At 38.7% G+C, this 19412-nt stretch overlaps 1 protein-coding gene across 6 annotated transcripts in view; it reads right to left on the reverse strand.

Moving 5' to 3' along the window:
• Positions 1-2: 2 nt before the first annotated feature.
• The window catches only part of CHUK (component of inhibitor of nuclear factor kappa B kinase complex), a 43364-nt gene continuing 23954 nt past the window's right edge, over positions 3-19412 (reverse strand). Inside the window, exons 14-22 of one of the 6 annotated variants that reach the window (XR_008707157.1) lie at positions 19057-19118; positions 17711-17820; positions 16858-16907; positions 5335-5431; positions 4899-5046; positions 4266-4367; positions 3152-3385; positions 1945-2044; positions 1159-1194 (exon numbers count right to left, since the gene is read on the reverse strand). Coding sequence is in view for 2 of the 6 variants with exons in the window: in XM_055560588.1 (XP_055416563.1) it covers positions 1165-1194; positions 1945-2044; positions 4249-4367; positions 4899-5046; positions 5335-5431; positions 16858-16907; positions 17711-17820; positions 19057-19118 (716 nt within the window). In the remaining 4 variants the exon portion in view is untranslated. Of the gene's footprint in view, positions 1195-1944; positions 2045-3151; positions 3386-4248; positions 4368-4898; positions 5047-5334; positions 5432-16857; positions 16908-17710; positions 17821-19056; positions 19119-19412 lie in introns of all 6 variants that reach the window. The other 5 variants (XR_008707155.1, XR_008707158.1, XR_008707156.1 and 2 more) reach the window with 5 other exon arrangements.

Raw genomic sequence — 19412 nt, forward strand, 5'->3', positions numbered from 1 at the left:
AGTAATTTAAAAATTGTTTAATACACAAAGTGAAAAACTGTCTAGAATACAAAAGCACTTCACATTTTTAAAACAAGTAATACCTTCTAAATTATTTAACAGACGATAGATCCACAATCCTTTATCTGAAACCCAGTCTGCGGCCATACCATCTTGAAGGCACCCAATCTAGTCTTGAAACCCTTGGGGCCAGATGCTTCAGAATTATGAAATTTTCAGATTTTAGAAAGGTAATTCAGTGCATATACCAAACTACATAAACCTCAGGCAGGGTCTGTGGCAGCACCCTTCCCCCAAACAATCAAATACAGTAATATTTCTGCAGCAAAAGAATATTCACACTAAATGGGATAAGTAGACTCAATGTCAGTTCCTGTTGGATGTGCAAGCAGATGAATTTTGTCATCAATCTTATGAAAAATCTTGTTTTCAAAGATTTTTTGATTTTGGAATTACAGATAAGGAATGCAGATCTTTATAAATTTGTATCACAAGACATGAAAGATTCCTTAAAAGACCCATTTTTACAAATGAAAACACAGATAAGCTTTCAAATACATTATAAATTAACAGTCATCTTCTCTTTGATATTATTAAATGTACATCTTAAATACATATACACAGAGCACACTTAACAAGATTTGGAAGAATCAACTGGTATTAAAGGCACAAATGCACAGTCCCTTTCATAGGAAAGGGATACAATCAAATGTGCAGTAAAATGGAAAATGGGATTAAACTCTTTTATGATGCTGGGAAGAGCACTGTTAAGTGCAACACAAGTACAACACAAGCAGTCTCTTCCAAAGAAACACAGGCAAACACTTTTTTACTTAGAATACATGTTGAGATTTTCTTCTCTGTATACAATATTTTGGCCTTATGGCCAAAAGTTAAATGTTGAAAGAATCAGTTAAATAATTAATGTTTTACCAGGTTTGAAGACAAATGGATTTAAGTCCACTGACTCATAAAATTCTATCTGTTCAGAAGTTAAAATTACCCAGAGTCAAAATATTATGCTGTAAAATCATGTGGAGCTTCTGATCATAGTCATTTCTTCCATTGACTGGTATTTGAAGAATGGTTTCACAGGAGAAAAACAAATGTCCAACATGTACAGCAACAACTTCATAGGTTTCAGGAGAGTCTCTAAGTGGCAAGTCATTCTGTTAACCAACTCCAATCAAGACTCTAAAACCAGGCATGAAAAAGTTACCATTAGATGTAGACTCTAAGCGGTAGGTATGTGGGTGTTCATTTTTGCAAGTTTTATGTTTATTTGGAGATTTTATAATCAAAAGTTGAAAAACCAAAAGTACAAATAAGTTACAATTAAAGAGTTTAGTTTACCTTAATTTCTACTAACAACAACAAAAAAAAAATTCAAAGAGTTTTCAGATATTTGAAGCAAATAATGAAAGAGGAAATAACAAAGAATTAATATCAAGACTAAATATAGTAAAAGTTAATTCAGTAAATATTTTATTGTAGTTTCTCCAAGTTTTAACAAATCAATAATTTATAGCAATCAAATCTTTATAAAAACACTTCTGTTAATAACCATATTAACATTATTCATTTTGCACACAACAGTTATGATATTTGAAATACAGTACAAATTATGCCCCATCTTACTGGGGAAAACTGACTGCAGAAGCAAAAAAGTACAGACCATTTGATTTCAGTGGTCACACTGTAAAGAAAGCTCACCAATCATTTAACTTGACCAAAAATGCTATTAAAGATTACTGATGGCATAATCCTAGTATATCCATGAGTAAGAGAAGATGGGGAGTTTGAGGTTAAGCATTCCTCAAATGCTCTTTCCTCTGAGTTCTATTCCCCAACTGAATGCCAAACACCAGATAAAGTCCAGCATGGAAAGTTAAACCCTTTGCACCCAACACACTTAAAACACATTCATATTCATATAAAACTTACCATCATACTGTTGCCCTGTTTTTCATTTGCTTCATGAATAATAGTGCTTATATGGCCAAGACAGTTCAAATTTTCTTCTATCATTTGTGCTAAAGTCTCCCTGTGGAATGAAAGCAAAGGGGCTTATGAATTTCCTCTACTTTCTGATCTTCAGGGTCAGGATGATACTGCTCTTCCTACACCACCACAACCCAGCAACCCAACGCAGCTGATTCCTGTTGTCTTCAGTTTGCTCATCCCTCCCACACAGAGGCAGAGTCCTGTTTGTTACTCCAGGCTGCTGCCTCTGCCCAGCTCTAAAGATAAGGAGTCCACTATAATGCCAATCTGATTTTCCTCTGAAATATAAGTGGCACTTTTTTACAACTTTTCCCCCCTGAAAATGCTCACTCGGGGAAAAAGAGATCCTGTGGCACAGCCAGAGGAAAGATCTCTTTTTGTTTCTGGAACATTTCCTTTCCTTGCAAGTAGTAAAAACATTAGCATGCTTACTTTTGAGACACAAATGTAGGGGAAGAGATAGAAAAGATAAACTATCTTTTCTGCAAAGATTAGGGAAGGTGAAAAAAACTGTGGAAAATATAGATGACAGCAATGAAAAAGAAAAGCAAGCTGATTCCTGATGACAGCAGAAGAAAACTGTGACAGGGGAGCTGCCAAGAACCAAGAAGTATCCTTGGAAATTTGAAGACAATCCTGAATCTGATTTCTATATTCTATACTTTTCTCTTCCATATGTCCTCCATCCTTACCTTTTACTAACCCTCAGTCCCTACCCTAGTAGAACCAATTCCAGGCCATGGAAGATGGTCACTGTTAGCTTAGAACTAAATTCTCATTCAGCTTATTCAACAGATAGAAAAATTGAGGTCAACAGTCCCCAATCCTTGGTGGTTAAGTACCACAGGTACTGAAACCAGTTTTCCTTTTGGAAAATATATTTTAAAATTCCTGGTGAATATATTTTTGCAAACAATCATAACCTCACACTGAAAATCATTTGTATAGAGGTAATATTTGCAACCATTTGCATTCTCTAATAAACCCAAGTATCTCTAATGAAAGCAAAAAGATATCAAACTTTATTTGTATCAATTCCGATTAATGAAATATTTCCTAATTGGCCCTGGATGTATTACCTTGGGCCAAATGTATAATGACCCTAAAATATACCCTAGAACTTGCTTTCTTTAAGAAGATAAAATACCTGGTATCAGCTTGCCTTCCTGCCATGTGCTTTTCTCTCATAAAAGCAGAGTACAGAATGTGCAGCTGCTGACCTCCTGAGCAGTGATGTTACACGGCTGCACCTCTGCAAAACTAATCATGGGCAGAGCTTCCAGGAAATGCTGGTACTGTAGAGATCTCCATGAGTTGTAAGAAAAGCGACAATACACAAGCTAGCAAAGAGCCACTGGCTCTGGATATGGCACATCTCATGCTGAGAAAAATAACAGAAATGGAGAGTCATTCAGCTTTCAGCAGAAGAGTAGGAATTAAAAGAAAATATAGGACTTCAAACTTGAGTTGTTTCCAAAAATGATTTAAGGCACTGAAAAAAGTCTGATTTTAAGAATACTAAGTTATAAAATGAGTACATTAAACTCAATTCCATTAGAGGGGTGATCAAAGGCCCTAAAATGACAACTGAAAAAAGATAGCATAAATTCTTAGAGATAAATGATAAATTTAGGAATAAAGTATGGCTACAAGGTTTAATCGGAGAAGGCAATGGCACCCCACTCCAGTACTCTTGCCTGGAAAATCCCATGGATGGAAGAGCCTGGTGGGCTGCAGTCCATGGGGTCACTAGAGTTGGACACGACTGAGCGACTTCCCTTTCACTTTTCACTTTCATGCATTGGAGAAGGAAATGGCAACCCACTCCAGTGTTCCTGCCTGGAGAATCCCAGGGACAGGGGAGCCTGGTGGGCTGCCATCTGTGGGGTTCCACAGAGTCAGACACGACTGAGGTGACTTAGCACAAGGTTTAGTAAGTCAATAATAAAAAAAGAACTTAGAACTTGGATTGAGCTAATAAGAAGTAACATTTGCTGAAGATTCACTTCCCAAGCATTTTATATATACTGTCTAGCTGAATTTTCATAGCACTTCCCATTTTACAGGTAAGGAAATGTGAACACTGAAACAGTTAATTGTGTAGGGTTATTACAAAGGGACAATCAGGATTCAATCCTGGTCTATAAGGCAGTGAAGACTACGTCTTAACCACTTCACTCTGCTGTCTCATTCCCACCACTGCTCTTGAACACACAACTATCTATTGTAACAAAGTGAACCCACCCATCTTGAGGAGTTACCACGCATGACAGAGGATGTTCACGTTCTGCTGAAGTTGGGGGCAGCTGAGGGGTTACACCTTCTAGACTGGATCCTCCAAGGGACCGAGCAGAACTCTGTGTCTGAAGGAAAAAAATAAAATTACAGGCAAGCACCTTCATGCATTCATATTCCTAAGACACATTTCTATCACTACTTTTATGTACAACCAGAGTATTTCTGTACAAAACTATCTCCACTGTTACACACCCTACTAATTATCCTGTCCTGGACCTCTTTCTTCATTGACTAAAATCAGATGTATCCATCCTTCCATTCTACTTTAGTTGGAGGAAAAAACTCCAGTTGAACAAAGGGCTGGTTTTTCAAATTAGCCAGGCACATCTATCCCCAAGTTGGGTTGGGTGACCACAGTGGTCTAGGGTTGGGAGGAGTATAAAAACAGGAGACTAGAAAGGAGAGAGAGAATGAAGGATGATCATGAAGTCCTATATCTGAATCACTAGTGAGACACCAAGCAAAGAACATGAACATCAACCCAACATAAAATACATATGTCTTCAAGAGGACAGAAATCATGCTGATAAACCCTTTTGTAGGGAATAACAACAAATTAGTGTCATATTAAATAATTCATATAAAAAATTACTTACACAGGCAATTTTAAGGAGATGCCATATTTCTTTCTGCCTCTTCCCCTGCATAAACATGACAGTACTGTCAGCTTCTTTGATGTTACTGAGGGCCATTTCCACCTTGGGCAGTAGATCAATAATCTTCTGCTTACAGCCCAACAACTTGCTGGAGAGGTAAAATCTGTGTCAGACACTTACATATCCCCCAAGACTGTACCACATACTCCCAAACCCAGCTGGGACAATGAGTCACAATCAGCACAGATTTAGTGACTGATCTGCAAAGCAGTGCACACAGAGAGGACACTAAATGCATGCAGCTGAGGCTAAGCTCTGCAGCATACTGCCAGTACTTTTCCTGGGTCTATATTTACCAGAAAGGGGTATTACGTTTTAAAAGGAACCTGGCTCAAGTTCCCTGGCTTTTTAGTAGGAAATAAAACAATATTTCTACCTCAGATGACCAAACAGCTCCTTGAGAACCCGGTCCTGACTCTGCACAGTATGCACAATGATTTTCACCATCTCCGTGCTGTCGCTGTAGGAGTGATCTATAAAAGAACTCAGTCAGTAGGTATAATCTCTCTTCTGCGTGAAACAAACCAGCCCTAAACAAAAAATTCCTAAAAATCTGAAACTAGTTTTAAATAATTAACATCTCCATTTAATTTCAAAACTAAATTAGTATAAAAAGTTTTAAGATTATATATCTATAAATAATCATATAACTAAAAACAAAGTCTGTCTTTGTTTGTATATAATGCATACATGAAAGTCAAAGTGTTTGTTGCTCAGTCCTGTCTGACTCTGCAACCCCATGGACCATAGTGTGCCAGGCTCCTCTGTCCATGGATTTTCCAGGCAAGAAAACTGGAGTGGGTAGCCATTCCCTTCTCCAGGGGATCTTCCCAATCCAGGGATCAAACCCAGATGTCCTGCATTACAGGCAGATTCTTTACCATCCGAGTCATCAGGGAAGCCCCAGGTGGCAAGAATACACAGAATAACTATACAAAAAAGGTCTTCATGACCCAGAAAACCATGATATGTGGTCACTCACCTAGAACATCCTGGAGTGTGAAGTCAAATGGCCTTAGGAAGCATTACCAACAAGGCTAGTGGAGGTGATGGAATTCCAGCTGAGCTATTTAAAATCCTAAAAGATGCTACTGCTAAAGTGCTGCATCAATATGCTAGCAAATTTGGAAAGCAGAGCAGTGGCTGCAGAACTGGAATAGGTCAGTTTTCATTCCAATCCCAAAGAAAGGCAATGCCTCAAACTAATGTATAATTGTGCTCATTTCACATGTTGGCAAGGTAATACTCAAAATCCTTCAAGCTAGGCTTCAATAGTACATGAACTGAGAACTTCCAGATGTAAAAGTTGAATTTAGAAATGGCAGAGAGAACCAGAGATCAAATGGCAACATCCACTCATTCACAGAAAAAGCAATTCCCCCCAAAAATCTGCTTCGTTGACTATGCTAAAGCCTTTGACTGAGTGGATCACAACTGTGGAAAATTCTTCAAGAAATGGGAATATCAGACCATTACCTGTCTCCAGGCCAAGAAGCAACAGTTAGAACCGGACATGGAACAATGGACTGGTTCCAAATTGGGAAAGGAGTCACAGCTGTATATTGTCACCCTGCTTATTTAAATTATATGGAGAGTACATCATGCGAAATGCCAGGATGGATGACTCACAAGCTGGGATCAAGACTGCCAGGAGAAATATCAACAATCTCAGATATGCAGATGATGCCACTCTAATGACAAAGCAAAGAGGAATTAAAGAATTAGAGAGGATGAGGGTGAAAGAGGAAAGTGAAAAAGCTGACTTAAAACTCAACATTCAAAAAACTAAGATCATGGCATCCAGTACCATCACTTCATGGCAAATAGATGGGAAAACAATGGAAACAGTGACAGATTTTATTTTCATGGGCTCCAAAAATCACTGTGGATGGTGACTGTACCCATGAAATTAAAAGATGCTTGCTTCTTGGAAGAAACGCTATGACAAACCTAGACAGCATATTAAAAATCAGAGACATCACTTTGCCAAGAAAGGTCCATTATAGTCAAAGCTATAGTTTTTCCAGGAGTCATGTATGGATGTGAGAGTTAGACCATAAAGAAGGCTGAGCGCTGAAGAATTGATGCTTTAGAATTGTGGTGCTAGAGAAGACTCTTGAGAATCCTTTGGACAGCAAGGAGATGAAACCAGGCAATCCTAAAGGAAATCAACCCTGAATATTCATTGGAAGGACTAATGTTGGAGCTCCAATACTTTGGTCATCTGACACGAAGAACTGACTCATTAGAAAAGACCCTGATGCTGGGAAAGACTATAGGCAGCAGGAAAAGGGAGCGACAGAGGATGAGACGGTTGGATGGCATCACTGACTCAATGGACGTGAGTTTGAGCAAACTCCGGGAGATAGTGAAAGACAGGGAAGCCTGGTGTGAGGCACTCTGTGGGGTCACAAAGAGTCGGACAGGACTTAGAGACTGAACAACAACAATGTATACACAGATTTATCACTGTGTATTCAAAGACATTGTATCTTCTCTGTTTTTAGAAGAATTATCATGGCTAATTCAAGCCCCAGACATATATGCAGCTTGCTGGACATGAGATCAATTTTTCTTAGATGACTAACATAATTTATTTACAAGCAGTACGATAGTTCATCAAACTTTCACTGACTCAGGAGTTCCAGCTAGGTTGCTTGAAATTTCATGTTTATCCATCTGTTTATACCCATGAAAATACTGAAAAAAGCTGATCAACTTAAGCCAAATCTGATGCATAAAAGGACCTGCAGACATCTTGAAAGTTCAGTTTGAGGGCAGTATGACATCTCAAAGTAAACTGGCAGCTGACAAAGATCGTCAAATGGGATGGTGGTGGGATGGTGGTCACAGTGAGTTCTACCATTATAGGAGATGCTACCTTTTTAAATAAAGCAAACCCAAAAACTAGTATTAACTGTTATGTTTCAAAAAATGGCTAAGTTTTAAAAAATTTGAAGTTTGGTCATGGATCATGCTGGCATTTCCCCAGACAATAATTAATCTTGAATACAAAAATATTATTATTATATGCTATTATCTACTTACAGTTTTCTCATTTAATACTCACAGGAGTCCCAAGAAATGGCTACTGATGCTACCCACATTTTACTATGAAAGGAATATCAAAAGAGATTTTTGAAAAGTTGTGTCCTGTGTTAGAACTGTGAAGACCTCCTCGAGTATTCAGCTTTAGTCCCCACACCTTTTTCTCTCTCTCTCCCTCAAAAACAACCAAAGACAGCGACTCTCAAAAGGCTTCTCTCCAAACAGCACTTGTTAACAAATCCCACAGATCAAGCCCAACAGCTTTGCCATATAACTATAAGGCATATAGCTCTTTTAGATGGTCAACGACCTCAGAACTTTAACCTACTCCAACATAAACCATGGGGAAAGTTGGTTTTCACCATTTGCAGGTGAACAAGAATCTCAAGTCAACTCTGAACTGGAAAAGGCACCAAAGACCATATACCTCAAGTGTGATTATATTACCCAACAATAGACAAAACTTCTTGTCACAACTTGATTGTCAGTTGAGGTGACTATCAGTTCTTTGGATAACTTTGGATAGCAAATTTATTTCTAGGCCCTGTGATATGCTGATACCTGTGACTACTGCAAAGATTTTGTAAGAATAACCCAAACAAATTTTATCAATGACTGTGGAAAGTTAGTTTGACTGAGTCAATGGATGGAATTTTATATATCTTCATCTACAATATCTGATTCATTGGTCAGGAGATGGAGAGTAATGAATACTAATTAAAGGAAAAAAGTTATCCTCGCTCTATTTGAAATCGTAAATTTCAGTATTTTACTCTAGCTTCTATCATTTTTTTGGTCATTATTTTCAACTTTTCTGTCCCCTTATTGTCAGCAACATCCTAACCCTAGATCAGACTAACCACTTGCTCTATCAGTTTTCTGTATCCAAGCTACTAAATATTAGCATCACAACAATTATACTTTCATTCTTTCTGCTGTCCTAACTAATTCACAGGTTTTCACTTCTGCTCTGGATTCTGAATAAATGTCCTGGACCAGCAACATCTATCACCGAACACACCAGCTTTCAAAAGCATACTCGTTTAGCCTACTCCTTAAATCTATGATGTCACATCTCTTCTATTACAGTTAACCCAACACCTTACTTTGGGATAGGAGACTGTAAAGCAGTAAGATTCTCACCTTTCACTCCCTATACCCACAGAAGTGTCTATATCCACACACAGCTCCCTCTCTAAGATCAGGAGCAACAAGCCCAATCCCTCCCCACTATTCTCTGGAGTCAGCCCCTCAAAGTTGTTCAGAGACTTCCCTCTCCACAGGCTTTTGGCCCCAAGTGCACAAACAAGCTTAAGTCTTTCTTCTGAAAATTGACTTCCCTTCATTCTTCAACCTCTCTGAGCTGCTCATCTATTTTTGTTCCTTAACAGCCAAGCTTCAGGAAAGAATAGCCTAGATAACCAGGTTTCAAACTTACTGGTGTCAGGACACCTACACTCAAAAATCCTTAAGAGCCCCAGGGTTTTTTAGGAATTAAACTGAGAAATATAAAGATATTTATTTATTCATTAAAAATAACAAATTCATTATTAAAACATTTTAATCCAAAATAACTGTATTTTCCTCAAAAAATTTACTGAGCGTATTGGCATTATTTTACATTTTTGCAAATCTTTTTAATAACACTACCAATCTTATCATAAAAGTATTTAAGTATTGAGAAGCTGACAAATTTTGGATGATGGATAGACGTTTTCCTACATTCTAATTTTTTGCTTGAAACATGGAATTTTATCATTGAGAACTAATATTGTTTTTTTTATCCTTGAAGTGACAGGTCATGCTCCATTAATTTTTAGAAAATATCTGCCACATACCCAAATCTGAAGAATCACAGTTTATCTGATAATCATTGTTCCAAGTAAAAATGGTGTTTGGTTAAACAGGCTGGTCCACAAGCAATGTCAACAATTGCTGATGTGGTTTTCCTTAGGACAACCATCATACCTCAGCAGGGCTTCCCTCATAGCTCAGTTGGTAAAGAATCCGCTTGCAGGAGACCAATTCGATTCCTGGGTCAGGAAGATCCCCTGGAGAAGGGATAGGCTACCCACTCCAGTAATCTTGGGCTTCCCTTGTGGCTCAGCTGGTGAAGAATCCGCCTGCAGTGCGTGAGACCTGTGTTTGATCCCTGGGTTGGGAAGATCCCCTGGGGAAGGGAAAGGCTACCCAACTCCAGTATTCTGGCCTGGAGAATTCCATGGACTGTATAGTCCATGGGGTCACAAACAGATACGACTGAGTGACTTTCACTTTCACATCTCAGCATGTAACAGAAGCACTTTATAAGTACTTTCCATTTTGTCACAGAGAATACTAAAAAGACATATACCCAAGGGTTGAGATTTCTTTAGAATTTTTATTGCCTTATCAAGGACACTTTTAAATAAAACTGGCTTTTTTTTAATTATGAACCCATATTGGTGAAAATCAGTGACTACTAGCACACTTTGGTGCTAGTGCCTTCATTCATGCCAAGCAAGGTGCAAGCTGTTTACCCACCAATGTTTTTGCAGCATCAGTGAAAAGATCAACATAGTTGAGAGGCAAATAACATTCTAGTATTGTGAAAACAGTTTTGACTTCACTGACTCCTCTTAAAAGGATCCTTTGCAGATCCTCAGGGGTTCATGAGCTACACTTTTGAGAACTGCTGATCTAGACTAACTTCTCCATTTCCTCCTATCCCACTCCGTCCTCAGCCCACTACAATCTAGTTCTGTTCCCAAAAGGCCATTATTTTACCAAGATCACCAATCATGTACAAACTACCAAGTCCGATGGATATTTTCATTATCATTTTTATTACCCACATCTGTAGCATTTCACCCTGATCACTTTCTTCTTGAAACTCTCTGTCCTATTCCCATCGTATCATTCCTGCTACACATTCAAGTCATTCCTCAATCTTTTTGTACACTCTTCTGCTTCTAGCCATTTCTTGAATGTTGGTATTCTCTAGATCCATCCTTGGTTTTCTTATTCAACATTTTATACAAGATGATCACTTTATTCCTATGGCTTAATTACTCTCAAACCAGCTAAATATCTAGTCTGGACTTCTCCACTAAATCCATGTTCAATACATTCATATATATGTACACACAATACACATGTATATATGTATATGTATGTATGTATATATATACATATATATATACTATATATATATACTAGTTTTCCATCTTATTTAAATGTTCCACTGACACCTTAACATCAACATGTACAAAAATGAACCCATGTTCTTTTCCCATTAAGCCTGTCATCTTTCCTATACTTCCTATCATGGTGAGTGGTCCTCACCCACTAGAACTGGGTGCTAAGAGCACCTAACTGCTCTAGCCAGAAACTTAGCAGGCATCCATGACTCTCTGTCCCATCTCCTTCCACCATATACAATCCATTACCCAATATTATCAGTTCTACTTCCTAAATCTCTCTCTTGCCTTTATCCTCCTTTTCTTCACTGGCACTCCCCACTGCCACAGTTCAGGCTCTCTGCTTTAGTTCATGTCCTACCTTATCCTGTGCCACAATTACTCAACAACCTCATAACTGATGAATGCCTCTAACCCAGCCACACTTTAATCCATTATCCACAATGTTACCAACGCAGTATTTCTAAAACGCTAATCTGATCATGCCATTCTCCTGATTATATCTTTTTAGGGTTTCTCTTTGTCATCATGATAAAATCCAAAACTGTTACTATGACATGCCAGATCCTTTGCGATCCAGTCACATTTCTCCTTCTGAAACTCTATAATCCACTCACAATACATTTCCTCAAACATGCTAACTGCTACATGTATGTGTCTTTCCCTATTATACTTGCATATATAAGAGTATATATACTCTTTCATATATACCTTCTTTCACCAAGCTACTGCTACTTATCCTTTAAGGCTCATCTCAGATGTTGTCTCCTGCAGGAAACCTCCTCTAACCAACCATGACTCCCAATCAGGGTTAGATGCCTATTGTATATATATCTCATGCATGTTTGTAGAAATTAACTAAACAAATTCCACTACAATAAAAACCAATGTAGAGGAGATTTTATTATTTGTTACATACTATTTAAGATTTGCATATGTTTGTAATTTTAAGGTGTAAGAGTTATGGTTTTATTTGTTTACAATTTCAGTCTTTAACAAATCAGGGCACAGACGTCACCTTTTAGTTCTTCCCTAATTCTTCAAAACAGATCAGTTTTTAACTGAAGGATAATATCTTGCACATACATAATACTCTATAGTTTTCAGGCACTTTCACAAACATCCTGTCAAATATAATGCCATATATAGTCACTGAGTTAGGAAAGTTAGATTCCTACCCCATTTTGCAAAAGAGGGAAATGAGATACCAGGAAAAAAAGTTATTTGCTCAATAAAGTGCCCAATTTAGAATTAAAGCCTTCTAATTCTCAATCCAGGTGCTTCCCTGGTGGCTGAGCTGTAAAGAATTCTCCAGTAATGCAGGGGACGTAGGAGACATGGGTTCAATCCCTGGTTTGGAAGATCCCCTGTCCAGTATTCATTCTGGAAAAATCCCATGAACCAAAGGAGCATGGTGGGCTAGTCTGTGGGGTCAAAAAGAGCTGAACATGACTGAACATGCATGCAATTCTCAGTCCACTGCACTTACCATCAGAACATGCTCTGTATTCAGCAGATGTTCAACAGAAATGAACAGTTTTGTCAATGAAATAAGCAACCAGTGACCAGGTGCAGAAGAAGGCATCATTTTCAAAGTACACTGTTTTGGCTTAGCATATGGGCTTCCCTCTGACCATTCCACACCTGAACCCACAGCCTCAAATTATTTCCAATCTCTTTAATTTTAAGCTGCCTTTCTTTCTTTCTTTTTTTTTTTTACATCTTTCCACACATTTTCCTGCTTCCTCTTTCCCTTATTCCAAGTTCCTTTTTTCTCTTTCGTTCCTTCCTTTTACTTCCCTTTAAAATTTTCTTTATTTCAAAATAAACAAGTGGGACCTAATTAAACTTAAAAGCTTTTGCACAGCAAAAAACATAAACTATAAACATAAACAAGGTGAAACTATAAACAGGGTGAAAAGACAACCCTCAGAATGGGAAAAATAGCAAATGAAACAATTGACAAAGGACTAATTTCAAAAATATATAAGCAGCTCATACAAGTCAATACCAGAAAAACAAACAACCTAGTCAAAAAATGGGCAAAAGACCTAAAGAGGCATTTCTCCAAAGAAGACATACAGATGCTAATAAACACATGAAAAGATGCTCAACATCTCTCATTATTCAGTTCAGTTCAGTTCAGTCGCTCAGTTGTGTCCGACTCTTTGCGACCCCATGAATCACAGCACACCAGGCCTCCCTGTCCATCACCAATTCCCGGAGTTCACTCAGACTCACGTCCATCGAGTCAGTGATGCCATCCAGCCATCTCAGCCTCTGTCGTCCCCTTCTCCTCCTGCCCACAATCCCTCCCAGCATCAGGGTCTTTTCCAATGAGTCAACTCTTCCCATGAGGTGGCCAAAGTACTGGAGTTTCAGCTTTAGCATCATTCCTTCCAAAGAATACCCAGGACTGATCTCCTTTAGAATGGACTGGTTGCAGTCCAAGGGACTCTCAGGAGTCTTCTCCAACGCCACAGTTCAAAAGCATCAATTTTTTGGCGCTCAGCCTTCTTCACCGTCTAACTCTCACATCCATACATGACTACTGGAAAAACCATAGCCTTGACTAGACGGACCTTTGTTGGCAAAGTAATGTCTCTGCTTTTGAATATGCTATCTAGGTTGGTCATAACTTTCCTTCCAAGGAGTAAGCGTCTTTTAATTTCATGGCTTCAATCACCATCTGCAGTGATTTTGGAGCTCCAAAAAATAAAGTCTGACACTGTTTCCACTGTTTCCCCATCTGTTTGCCATGAAATGATGGGACCAGATGCCATGATCTTCGTTTTCTGAATGTTGAGCTTTAAGCCAGCTTTTTCACTCTTCACTTTCACTTTCATCAAGAGGCTTTTTAGTTCTTCTTCACTTTCTGCCATAAGGGGACTTTTCATTGTAGGGGACTGGAATGCAAAAGTAGGAAGTCAAGAAACACCTGGAGTAACAGGCAAATTTGGCCTTGGAGTACGGAATGAAGCAGGGCAAAGGCTAATAGAGTTTTGCCAAAAGAATGCACTGGTCATAGCAAACACCCTCTTCCAACAACACAAGAGAAGACTCTACACATGGACATCACCAGATGGTCAACACCGAAATCAGATTGATTATATTCTTTGCAGCCAAAGATGGAGAAGCTCTATACTATCAGCAAAAACAAGACCGGGAGCTCACTGTGGCTCAGATCATGAACTCCTTATTGCCAAATTCAGACTTAAACTGAAATATTATCATTATTAGGGAAATGCAAATCAAAACTTCAATGAGATATCACCTCACTCTGGTCAGAATGGCCATCATCAAAAAATCAACAAACAATAAATGCTGGAGAGGGTGTGGAGAAAAGGGAACCCCCTTGCACTGCTGGTGGGAATGCAAATTGATACCGCCACTATGGAGAACAGTATGGAGATTCCTTATAAAACTAGGAATAAAGCCACCATATGACCCAGCAATTCCACTACTAGGCATGTACCCTGAGGAAATCAAAATTGAAAAAGACACATGTAACCCATGTTCATTGCAGTTCTATTTATAATAGCTAGGACATAGAAGCGATCCAATGTCCACTGACAGATGAATGGATAAAGAAGCTGTGATGTATATATACACAATGGAATATTACTCAGCCATAAAAAGGAACACATCTGAGTCAGTCCCAATGAGGTAGATGAACCTAGAGCCCATTATACAGAGTGAATTAAGTCAGAAACAGAAAACAATTATCATACACTAACATACATATCTACTTCTGCTTTACTGATTATGCTAAAGCCTTTGACTCTGTGGATCACAACAAACTGTGGAAAATTCTTTAAGAGATGGGAATACTAGACCACCTGACCTGCCTCTTGAGAAATCTGTATGCAGGTCAAGAAGCAACAGTTAGAACTGGACACAGAACAGACTGGTTCCAAATTGGGAAAGGAGTACATCAAGGCTGTATATTTTCACCCTATTTATTTAACTTATGTGCAGAGTACATACATCATGGGAAATACTGGGCTGGATGATGCACAAGCTAGAATCAAGACTGCCAGGAGAAATATCAATAACCTCAGATATGCAGATGATACCACCCTTATGGCAGAAAGCGAAGAAGAACTAAAGAACCTCTAGATGAAATTGAAAGTGGAGAGTGAAAAAACTGGCTTAAAACTCAACATTCAGGAAATTAAGATCATGGCATCTGGTCCCACCATTTCATGGGAAATAGATGGGGCAACAATGGAAACAGTGACAGACTTTATTTTGGGGGGCTCCAAAATCACTGCAGATGGTGACTGCAGCCATAATATTAAAAGATGCTTGCTCCCTGGAAGAAAAGTTATGACCAACCTAGACACCTTATTAAAAAGCAGAGACATCGCTTTGCCAACAAAGGTCCATCTAGTCAAAGCTGTGGTTTTTCCAGTAGTCACGCACAGATGTGAGAGTTGGACTATAAAGAAGGCTGAGCACCAAAGAATTGATTCTTTTGAACTGTGGTGTTGGAGAAGACTCTTGAGAGTCCTTTGGACTGCAAGGAGATCCAACCAGTCCATCCTAAAGGAGATCAGTTCTGAATATTCATTGGAAGGACTGATGCTGAAGCTGAAACTCTAATACTTTGGCCACCTGATGTGAAGAACTGACTCATTTGAAAAGATCCTGATGCTGGGAAAGATTGAAGGCGGGAGGAGAAGGGGACGACAGAGGATGAGATGGTTGGATGGCATCACCGACTCAATGGACCTGAGTTTGAGTAAACTCTGGGAGTTGGTGATGGACAGGGAGGCCTGGCATGCTGTGTAGTCCATGGTGTCACAAAGAGTCGGACATGACTGAGCGACTGAACTGAACACATATATATGGAATATAGAAAGATGGTACTGAAAAACCTATTTGCAAAGCAGCAATGGAGACACAGACATTATGAACAGACTTATGGACAAGGCTAGGTTGGCGGTGGGGGGGGGATGCAGAGAAGGAGTGGGTGGGAGGTATGGAGAGAGTAACATGGAAACATACATTACTATATGTCAAATAGATAACCAATGGGAATTTGCTGTATGACTCAGGAACTCAAACCAGAGCTCGGTAACAACCTAGAGAGGTTGGATGGGGAGGGAGGTGGGAGGGATGTTCAAGTGGGAGGGCACATGGGTAAGCCTATGGCTGTTTCATGTTAATGTTTGGTAGAAACCAATGCAATACTGTAAAGCAATTATCCTTCAATTAAAAATAAATATATTAAAAAATTTTTTTCTATTTCAAACTTTATTACTTTGCCTTCCTAATTTCTTAAATTCTCACAGACTTAAATGCTGTTGTACCATAAACATCTCGATGTGAAGTTGAAGTGTCAGTTGCTCAATCATGTCCTACTCTGCCACTCCATGGACTGTAGCCCGCCAGGCTCCTCTGTCCATGGAATTCTCCAGGCAAGAATACTGGAGTGGTTTGTCACTCCCTTCTCCAGGGGAACTTCATGACCCAGGGACTGAACACAGGTCTCCTGCATTGCAGGCAGATTCTTTACCAACTGAGCCACTAAGGAAGCCCCTAAACATCTCAATGGCAATACCAAAACTGGAATTTATTCTGCAGCTTGCTTAAAATCCAGTTTCACAGATTTGTTAAGCTAGTGATGGTTTCCTAAAATGCCTTTGTATACTGTGAAAGTGTCTTACCTGAAGGTCTGTGCTTTAACTGCTTATATAGATCAATTGCGCGCTGTTCCCTATGGAAAAGAAAATATGTTTCTAAACGTGAAGACAGTTTAATGACTTTAATAATTTCCAACTTGAACAATATTATTTGAATAGAGTAATGACCCCATTTTCAAGTAATTATATACTGCCAACGAATATTTTACAGGGTGTTTCACTGGGTAATAAGCAAGATCTTAAGATGCAAAGTTTAATATACTAAGTATCTGCTCTGATCTACCATCACTTATATAGTATCTCTGCACCAGAAACACTTAAATGGGAAAAAATTATGTCCCGTGATTAAAGAAAAAAAAATGTGAAGTTTTTAATCCAAACACTTAGAAAGTTAACCTTATTTAGCGAATTTAATAAATGATACCTTCCTTAAACCAGAAGTGTGGTAAGTAGGGAAAGAGTTTGCAACTTAAAATACTTGAAAAATTATTAACACTCACATGAAAAGATGCTTCGATTTAAAAAGCAAAGGTCATGGAAAAGAATTTGAAAAAGAATAGGTGCATATATATACGGCTGAGTCCCTTCGCTATATACTTGAAACTATCACAACACTGGTAATCAACTATAATATAACCCCAATATAAAATAAAAAGTTTTTAAAAAATAAATAAATAGTAAATGTCAACCCAAAGAGTTATTGTCAAAATTTCCTGTGATTAGGAAAAAACTTCCTTTTTAAATATGATGCTAATGTATTTGTGGAAAGAAAAACTATAGAAAAGAACCACATATAATCTTCCAGAAATACAATCAAAGAATAATCTGCTACCAAAAATTACAGACACCAACACTAAGAACATGACTTCACCCTTACAGAGATTCCATCAAGTCTCCCTGACGTCGTCCATAGGGGCTCTTCTGTAGCTCCATGATTTCAGTGTGCAGGGACATGATTTGATCCTCCAGGTATCCAATGACACCCACCTAAAATATGATGAAACACAAAAGAAGTGACAGGCTCACCACCACACAACACTAGGAACTCAGAGAATGACTTCTTACAGTAACAGAACAAAGCGATTGAATGTAAAACACTGATTTTGTTCAAGCCTTTTTGTCTCTCAGATTATGACATGTAACTTTCACATGAGAACCAACTTATTTCAGGCTTCTCTCCTGACAACAGTACACTACTAGCATTTTCTTTCTCCTCCTGAGAAGGAAAAAGACAGAAGTGTCACTAATAAGTAAAAGTGACCATCAATACCACTGCATCTCGGTTCTACAATTTTCAGTGTCTCTTGTTACCAACTTGAATAAAGATGCAGAAAGATAAAGACACTGGATTTCCCAACCCAGGATACCAACTGCCACACTCATTCCTCAGGAAGTGCTGGCATCAAGGACAGCAACATTTTAATGGAACCACAGACAGATGTACCAGGTAAAGAAGGAATCTGCCACATACAGTGTGACCATAAAAAATTTACCGTCCAAACCAGCATAATTTTGAGAGTATTGATAATAAGAGCTTCCCTGATAGCTCAGTTGGTAAAGAATCTGCCTGTAATGCAGGAGACCCTGGTTCAATTCCTGGGTGGGAAAATCTCCTGGAGAAGGGATAGGTTACCCACTCCAGTATTCTTGGGCTTCCTTTGTGGCTCATCTGGTAAAGAATCCTCCTGCAATGTGGGAGACCTGGGTTCGATCCCTGGGTTGGGAAGATCCCCTGGAGAGGGGAAAAGCTACCCACTCCAGTATTCTGGCCTGGAGAATTCCATGTCCAGGGGTCACAAAGAGTCGGACACGACTGAGCGTTTTTCACTTAACTAACTTAACTAATTGATAATTAAGGCAAGAGAGGTAAACTGAAACTGTCCCAAGTACATCAGGATATCCAGCCGTCCTATCAAAACCAGTCTTAAAAATAACAGTGGTAACTACCATTTCACTCCCACTTAAATCTGTATAACCCCACTAAAAAAGGTACAGTCCCCATAATATAACATGGAAACTGAGACTCAGTGAGGCTTCATTTTAGTCTCATTTACCCAAAGCTCTTGTTTTTATCCACTGTGGTACTTCCCTCTATATACACATAGTAGGTATCTGTCTGATATTCAGGATGATATGAGAAATACTCTACAAACCAAAACCAAAGAATTTCTAAGGGAGACCTCAGGAGTTAATAAGCACACAGAATAAGCTCAGTGATTTTACCTCAGCATAGTGGATAGCCTTTTCTTCCATTTCTTTCCATGCTTTTAACATTTTTTCTGAGGCTAAAAAAAAAGTCTTAATTGGTCATCTCAGAAATAGCCATAGGTTCAATTATTGACCTCCCCATCTCCTTGCCATATCAACATCAAAAACAGAGTTATGAGTTGAATTGTTCCCCCAAAAGATGGTGAAGCCCTAACCTTGTACTTCAGAATTTCACCTTATTTAGAAATAGCGTCAGGTGCAAATAGCTAAATTAAGGTTGAGTCTTAACCTAGTATGACTAGTGTCCTTTTAAGAAAAGAAGAAACACAGCAACAGACATATGAACGGGAAAGCTGCATTTCACAACAGAG

This window comes from Bubalus kerabau, chromosome 22 (assembly GCF_029407905.1).
Source record: "Bubalus kerabau isolate K-KA32 ecotype Philippines breed swamp buffalo chromosome 22, PCC_UOA_SB_1v2, whole genome shotgun sequence".
NCBI classification, from domain to species: domain Eukaryota; kingdom Metazoa; phylum Chordata; class Mammalia; order Artiodactyla; family Bovidae; genus Bubalus; species Bubalus kerabau.